The sequence below is a fragment of the Malaclemys terrapin genome, chromosome 21 (genome assembly GCF_027887155.1).
Source record: "Malaclemys terrapin pileata isolate rMalTer1 chromosome 21, rMalTer1.hap1, whole genome shotgun sequence".
NCBI classification, from domain to species: Eukaryota; Metazoa; Chordata; order Testudines; family Emydidae; genus Malaclemys; species Malaclemys terrapin.
Genome location: NC_071525.1, coordinates 21493416 through 21501736, shown reverse-complemented (window position 1 = coordinate 21501736; position 8321 = coordinate 21493416). Strand labels below are relative to the sequence as shown.

The 8321-nt window shown below is 52.7% G+C and overlaps 1 protein-coding gene across 1 annotated transcript; it reads right to left on the bottom strand.

Moving 5' to 3' along the window:
- Positions 1-1059: 1059 nt before the first annotated feature.
- Positions 1060-8003, bottom strand: LOC128827423 (apolipoprotein C-II-like). The gene is made up of 5 exons (XM_054011278.1): positions 7937-8003; positions 7585-7635; positions 6378-6443; positions 4113-4242; positions 1060-1307 (listed from the first exon to the last, which is right to left on the bottom strand). Exons 1-5 carry the CDS (start codon positions 7986-7988, stop codon positions 1217-1219), a joined length of 390 nt encoding a protein of 129 aa, XP_053867253.1. The 5' UTR covers positions 7989-8003; the 3' UTR covers positions 1060-1216.
- Between the last annotated feature and the right edge of the window lie 318 nt (positions 8004-8321).

Below are 8321 nucleotides of genomic sequence, written 5' to 3'. Positions count from 1 at the left end.
GGTCTCGGACACTATCCGATGGTCCCGAGACATTTATACAGAGCACATCACCGGCCACCGCCAATACCGAGAGTGAGCCAGCGTGACTCCGCGCACCCACAATGAGGAAGAGACCTGAAGACTTCCTCTGTTGGACCCTATCCCCTGAACCCTGAACCCACCGAACCGAACTGACCTCCACCATATGAGGGTCATCCTATCCTCATTACCCGGCCCACTTATTTATACCTATGATTGCCTGTAACTCCTATATGAGTGATGTACCCTCACTGCTTGCTGACTGTACCTTGATTCATTCACTTTGTACCCCTCCATTGGGGATATTGCAGACTGTATGTGTTATGTGCTATCCAACGTCAAAATACTAACATCCCCCTATACTCTGTATGTTACCCCCGATGACTAATAACTGAAGTTTCAACACTCTGTATCATCCATTTTTAAACATTTTCTAATAAAATTTTATATCTCATATGCATATGATACAGTGTTGATTGATACATGTATTACCAATAAATGTGGTGCTTTGCCTTATTCCCCCTGAAAAGATCTTGTGTAGTACTTTAAGTACAAAATTAGCACTGATCACTCAACCCCTTAATGTACAGATGGGCCCATCCCAAACCCCTCAGTGGCAGCTAGTTTCAAACAGGGAGGAAACTTAGGCACTAGAACAAGTTTGCAGTATGACCTTTTCCACTCCCAGCTCTTGGAGGGAGTGGGGTCCAGGCAGTCGGAACAGGAGGGGGCTGGGAGGTAGGATGCCTGATGCTTGGGTGAAGTGGGTTCTAATGGTTAGAGTGAAGGGGGCTGGGACCCAGGACGCCTGGGTTCTATTCTCAACTTAGTGGAGAATGAGCGGGGAGGCAGGAGTTGTGGGTTCTGTTCCTCTGTCTGCAGCTTACTCCTTCTCACGTGCCATCGCTGTGCCTCAGTTGCCTCCCAATATCTGAAGACAGGGATAATGGGACAGGAGGTGCAGTTATAATTAAGACTCTGAGTGAGCCCCATACACGCCAAGTTCTGTGTCACTCACAGATCCACACACACAGCAGTGAATGGAGCCAGGCAAGGGAATTTGCTTTATTGACTCTAAGCAGAAAAGTGTCAGCACGTGAACAAATATGAACATAGAGGAACCCGCTCGCTATCCTGGCTTGTCCCTGTAGGAATGGCAGTGGGGAGGGGATGGGGATGGGGTGGACGGCAGCCTATGTTACTGCTCCCCATGCCACCAATGGTAAACCTGGTCCTTCAGGATTTCTGTGTAGGTCCCTGCAGCCGATGTGGTTTTTTCGTAGATTTCCCTGGGAAGGAAAATGGAGGGGATGAGGAGACGCCACGTGAGAGGGCTGGACCCTAGTCCCGGCGGGATGGTCTGCACTATCAGCATCATTATTAAATACAGTCCATGATTAGAGTAAAACCAGCACCAAATCCAGCCATGGAGCCCTGAAAATCACTGACACATGGGCCCTGCTTCCTAGGGTCCTGTCATGCCATTCGGGCAGCATAGAGGGGCCTCAGATAGGTGGGGACAGCTGTCTGTTAACGTGCCCTGCTCAGAGGACCTTCCCAAATGGGATAGAATGCCACGTTGGAGCCATAGCATCCATCTCTGCGTCCCAGGGCCCAGAGAGAGCCATGAAAAGAACATAACATAAGAGCAGCAATACTGGCTCAGAGCAAAGGTCCATCTTCCTGTCTGCCGATAGTGGCCAATGGTAGGTGCCCCAGAGGGAATGAACAGAACAGGGAATCATCCAGTGATCCATCCCCCGTCGCCCATTTCCAGCTTCTGGCAAACAGCAGCTAGGGACACCATCCCTGCCCAGCCTGGCTAATAGCCACTGATGGACCTGTCCTCCAGGAACTTATCTAGTTCTTTTTTGAACCTTGTTATAGTCTTGGCCTTCACAACCTCCTCTGGCAAGGAGTTCCACGGGTTGACTGTGTGTTGTGTGAAAAAATACTTCCTTTTGTTTGTTTTAAAACTGCTGCCTATTAATTTCATTTGTTGACTCCTAGTTCTTGTGTTATGAGAAGGAGTAAATAACACTTCCTTATTTACTTCCTCCACACCGGTCATGATTTTATAGACCTCTATCATATTCTCCGCTTAGTCATCTCTTTTCTAAGCTGAAAAGTCCCAGTCTTATTAATCTCTCCTCTTATGGCAGCCGTTCCATACCCTTAATCATTTTTGTTGTCCTTTTCTGAACCTTTTCCAATTCCAAAATATCTTTTTTGAGATGGGGCAACCACATCTGCACACAGTATTCAAGGTGTGGGCACACCATGGATTTATAGAGAGGCAATATATTTTCTGTCTTATTATCTATCTCTTTCTTAATGATTACCAACATTTTGACGGCTGCTGCACATTGAGTGGATGTTTTCAGAGAACTACCCACAATGACTCCAAGATCTCTTTCTTGAGTGGTAACAACTAAGTTAGACACCATTATTTTATATGTATAGTTGGGATTATATTTTCCAATGTGCATTATTTTGCACTTGTCAACATTGAATTTCATCTGCCATTTTGTTGCCCAATCACCCAATTTTGTGAGATCCCTTTGTAGCTCTTCACAGTCTGCTTGGGACTTAACTAGCTTGGGTAGTTTTGTATCATCTGCATATATTAAAGCAGCCACACCAGGGCCTAGGGTTACCATACGTCCGGATTTTCCCGGACATGTCCGGCTTTTGGGGGCTCAAATCCCCGTCCGGGGGGAAATCCCCAAAAGCCGGGCATGTCCGGGAAAATCGGGAGGGAGGGAGGGAGGGCTCGGCCGGGGCCTCTTTGGCCGGGGCCGGTGCGGGGCCGGGCCGGGGGCATGGTGCCGGGCCGGGAGCCGGGCCGGGCGTGCGGTGCCGGGCCGGGGTCCAGGGGCGCAGTGCCGGGCCGGGGTCGCCGGGCCGGGCTGGGCGCGGGGCCGGGCGGGGAGCCGGGGGCGCGGTGCCGGGCCGGGGTCCGGGGGCGCGGTGCTGGGCCGGGGTCCGGGCGCCGGGCCGGGGGCGCGGTGCCGGGCCGCTGGGGGGTGCGCTGGGCCGCGGGGCCGGGAGCTGGGGGGCCGGGCCGGGAGCCGGTCCAGGGTCGCGGGGCCGGGGGGTGCGCTGGGCCGCGGGGCCGGGCTGCCGGGGGGTGTGCTGGGCTGCGGGGCCGGGGGGCCGGGCCCGCCGGGCCGGGCCGCCGGAGGGTGCGCCGGGCCGCCGGGGGCCGGCAGTGCTGGGCGGGCCGGGGGTGGTCGGCCGGGGGCCGGGGCCGGGGCCGGCACCCCAGGGCCCGAGCCGACCCAGGCTGGAGCCGCCGGGGGGCCAGCCTGGGCCGCGCCTCCTCTCCCCACACCCCCCCTTACCTGCTTCAGGCTTCCCGCGAATTAAATGTTCGTGGGAAGCAGGGGAGGGGGCGGAGACTTTGGGGAGGGGGCGGAGTTGGGGCGTGGGGCGTGGGCGGGGCTGGGGGCGGGGCCTGGGCCCCGTGGAGTGTCCTCCATTTGGAGGCACAAAATATGGTAACCCTACCAGGGCCTGAGCTGGACCCTGCAGAGTTTCAAACTTCAAGAACCACAAAGGCAGCTTTAACCTACCTGCCAGAGGGCCTGCCCCAGTCGCAGGAAGGAAGGCAATAGGGAATCAGCCCCAGGAATGGGGAAGGGCTGTTAGGTCACAACTAGTGCATGCTCTTTGCATCTGTGCACGTCCAGGATTGTAACCCACATGGGACTCTCCAGGGCTTTATGTCACCAACAGAGCAAACCCTCTGTCTGCGCGGAGCCAGAGACCACCACCTCCCAAACCACTCCCTTTGGGGGTATATCTCTTCCGGGTAACGCTGCCTGGAAAGACCAACCATGCTGGTGGCTTCCTCCAGATTTAATCTCTGCTTGTGTAATACTGACAGACCCCGGTCATCGGCGGGCGGGATCAAACCTGGGACCTCTGGAACTTAGTGCATGAGACTCTACCTACCACATGAACTAAAAGCCAACTGGCTCTTAGCTAAGGCTGTAGAGCAGACTCATTTTATCCCTCTCTAAGTGGTCTTGGTGCCGCTACATGGGACAGAACCCTACGCCCAGGAGGGTTGCACTCTGCCTACCCCTTACCAAGATTTGACACTGTCCATCCAGCCCTGGACCGCTGAATTCAGCCGCTCCCAATAACTCTTGGCAACCTCCTGGATCTGGGAGAATGAGTCCTGAGCCTCTCTCTTCTGCAGCCGATAACTGGCAGCCTCTGCAGAGACAGAAAATGGGGCTCAGGTCTCTCTAGGGGAGGAGGGGCCATGTCCAGGGAGGTAGCTGCTTTTACACTGGTATTGGAAAGCCAGGAGACAAACATTGGCCAAACTGGACAGTCTCTACGTAACAGAATAAATGGACACAAATCAGACAACAGGAATGGTAACATACAAAAGCCAGTAGGAGAACACTTCAATCTCCCTGGACATTCAATAACAGATTTAAAAGTAGCCATCCTACAACAAAAATACTTCAAAAACAGACTTCAAAGAAAAACTGCAGAGCTACAATTCATTTGCAAACTTAACACATTAATTTGGGCTTGAATAGGGACTGGGAGTGGCTGGCTCACTACAAAAGCAATTTTCCCTCTCTTGGTATTGACATCTCCTCATCAATTATTGGGAGTGGACCACATCCACCCTGACTGAATTGGCCTTGTCAACACTGGTTCGCCACTTGTAAGGTAACTCCCTCCTCTTCATGTGTCAGTATATTTAAGCCTGCATCTGTAATTTTCACTCCATGCCTCTAAAGAAGTGTTTTTTTACCCATGAAAGCTTATGCCCAAATAAATCTGTTAGTCTTTAAGGTGCCACCGTACTCCTCGTTGTTTTTGTGGATTCAGACTAACATGGCTACCCTCTGATACATGAGACAAACTGGAAAAGCTGAATCCTCGTGATCCCTTGATGTGCAAAGCATCTGTCACAAATATCCCGGTACCATTCTTGCACCACAGACATCCATTCCACGCAAGATGCTGTTCATGCACCAACACACAACAGCAAATACTGTCTGGAAGGGAGTTTGTGTTTAATGCAGAAAGGAAATCAGCCTATTTCCAGCCGGACAGATGAAAGCCTCCACTTTTGGTGTGTGAGTGACATGCTAAACACAAGCTAGGAGAGGCAGCCATTGCTCAGATGCACCATAAAATCTAACATGGTGTTTATCAACGGGTGGGTTGCAAGCCCCAGAAGGGTCTTGAAAGGCAAATGAGGGGGGTTGTGGGGCATTGAAAATTGAATTACAATTCTAAATTGTGTTGTAGTGCGGTACAATTGTATTACAATTCTAAATTGTGTTGTAGTGCGGTACAATTGTATCACAATTCTAAAGCAAATAAAGTAGGATTTCCAGAATAACTTCATGCTAGCCAAAACTATCGACATGTGTAACATCAAATGTAGGCAGGGCCGGCTCCGGGCACCAGCCTGGCAAGCAGGTGCTTGGGCGGCCTCTCCGGAGAGGGGCGGCACGTCCAGGTATTCAGCGGCAATTCGGCGGATGGTCCCTCACTCCCGCTGGGAGCAAAGGACCTCCCGCCGAATTGCCGCCGCAGATCGCAATCGCGGCTTTTTTTTTTTTTGGCTGCTTGGGGCGGCCAAAACCCTGGAGCCGACCCTGAATGTAGCCATTGTATTTTTAACTCCCACTTTTGTACCCGTAGGGGATCACTTTTATTTTGAAGAAGGGGTCACTGCTGAGAAAAGGCTGAGAGAGGCTGCCCTAACAGACTCCCAGGATGAGAGCCGGCCAGTGCTTTAGGGCAACTCATTCTGGAGCTAACAGAGAACTGGCATTTGTTCTCATGAAAAAAAATGATTCAAACAAACATGTTTTCATTTTTCTTTACCTTCATTCTCCTGTTTTTCATTTTTAACTGCAACTTTGTTGTTATTGGTTTTTGGTTTTCAGTTGCCAGAGACCAAAAAATGTTCCATTTTGGGCAAAAATCCAAGAAATGTCATTGAAATTGGACATTTCTTTGGAAATTTCTGTTCTGGTGAAAAAAACATTTTGGGAAATGTTTTGAAGAAAACCCTGAAGAGGGAGTCTAGGGCTGACCAGCCCCTAACTCCAGGGAAAGCTGGGGGAGCACCAGGAGCTCAGCAGCTCTGAAAATCAGGCCCTAAAATCAGCAGCCACTTTGGCAAATATTGGGCTGCATCCTCAGGTTTCCCCTGGTCCTGGATACAACCCCTAGACTGGAACTGGGGAGGAGGAAGAATAATGTGCTCTGGAGTTGGGGAACGTGAGGAGACATCATCTCTCTAGACATCCTCAGGAGGAATTTAACCCGCATCTCTGGGTTCAGGGAATCTACCACCCGCCAGCATCTCTTACCAGTGCAGAGAAACAGCAGCAGGACGAAGGCCACTGCAATTTTCAGATCCATCCGCCCCATACTTGCTGGAAAACGAAACCCTCAGGTTAATGCCGCTTTCTCCCTGTGCACTGGATGTGTGCGCGGAAAGTCAGAGTGGACAGTGCTGAGCCTAGCCCCTTCCTCCCCCCCTCGCTTATTGCACTGGGGATGAGCTCACACCAGTGGACATCAAGAATGGGAAATGAGGTGGCTCCCATCCAGCCCACATCCCAGGCCCACAGAGCTGGCTCGGGGTTGTTCCGTACAGCATAGTTCCTGGAACACTGTTGGGATTCCCCACCCGAGTCACATCCATCCAGCCCAGCCTCCTGCCTCTATCAGCAGCACGCGCCTGGTGGCCATCCCCACCTGACTCTGTGAGAGAGGGGGTTGCTCATGCCCCATAGCAGGGCGGTGCCAAACCTCTCGTTTTTTAAATCCTTATCACAGCTCTGGATATTCGAGTTCTCCATAGGAATGTCCTATCCTTGTCAGAATCCTGCTGAGCTCTTGTCCTCCGTGCCCTTGTGTGTCAGGGAGTTTCACAGGCTGATTGTGCACCCAGTAGTTCCCTGTCTCATACAGTATAAGGCCAAAAGAGACCATTAGATCATCCAATCTGACCTCCTGTATATCATGCTCCATTCAGTTTAATCCGGACACTCGTCTATTGAGTCCAGAGACTTCAGTTAAACCAAAGCATTTCAGTCCTCAGGAGACTAAACTGTTGTGTGCTCAAGGCAGTGACCAGGAGAGACCAAGGTGCCAGCATCTTCCCAGGAGCTGATTCGCTGTGCTGCCCTGCGCCCAGTCCTGCCATTTGCACTGGCAAAGTGGGTGGGAACCCTGCTGACTTGGGATGGGAGCTTTGCACACACACTTTGCACACCTGCAAAGCACAACACAGAGCCTGGGGTGCAGATTCAGACATTCATTGATGTGAAATCCTGCATAACCCCGGCCAGAGCCCCTCCCAGTGACTCCTGCATCCTCCTGGCCCTGGGTAAGCCAGAGCAGATGGTTTAGCTGAGATGCCTGTGCTCTGTTTACAGACACCAAGGGAGAGGGAGCCCACATCTGTCCCCAGTCCCTCTCGCTGTACGGTTACTGGCCTGAATGTATCTAGATTCTTCTTCCACTGGGCTGGCAGCGGAATCCAGGCCCTGGGGTGACTAGGGATCATACCTGTCGTAGAGAGCGTGGCTCCTTCCTGAGACTCGAGCAAGGCACGGAAACCTACAAACCAAATGAAACATGTACAGCTGGTAAAGGAGAAACAGAACCCTGGGCTCACAGGGAAGCCACGCAAACCCCTCGGGGCTGCGTGTTCCTAGGAAAATCCCCTGTCGGGCCCCAGGCTCCCAGCCTTGAGAGGCGGCTGTTTCCCTCGTGGCTTTTCCAGGTCAGGATGCAGAGATGCAGGGGGAGATCTCACTCCAGAGAGGGCAGCCCGCGTGAGGTTGCTCCAGCCCCCAGGCACTCTGGGAGCCAGGCTGAGAGGCAGGCAGGCTGTGTGACCCACAGGAGAGGTACTCACGGGTGGCTGGAGGCTGCTGCTCACTCTGGCTCCAAGGTCCTGGCCAGCTCATTTATAGAGTGTTTGTGAAAACTCTTAACCCCCCTTTCCCAAAAGCGGCTCCATCAATGACACAACCTCACCGTCCCAGGTCAAACTCCAAGCAAACACAGCCAGGCCTGGCCCTTTGACCTGAGAGCAACTGATTGACCAACGCCACACAACCCTCCCCCCCGCCCGCCGCCCCACCCTGTGTCCCTTGGGGTGGGACTGAGTCAGAATTATACTGGCTCAGTGAGTGGGGAAATTCTGCCCCTCAGAAACACCCCAGCACTCAGCAGGCAGCCTGTGGGACCTGCCCCACCTCACTCCCCCCCAGATCCATCACCCTACTTCCCCACCCCCT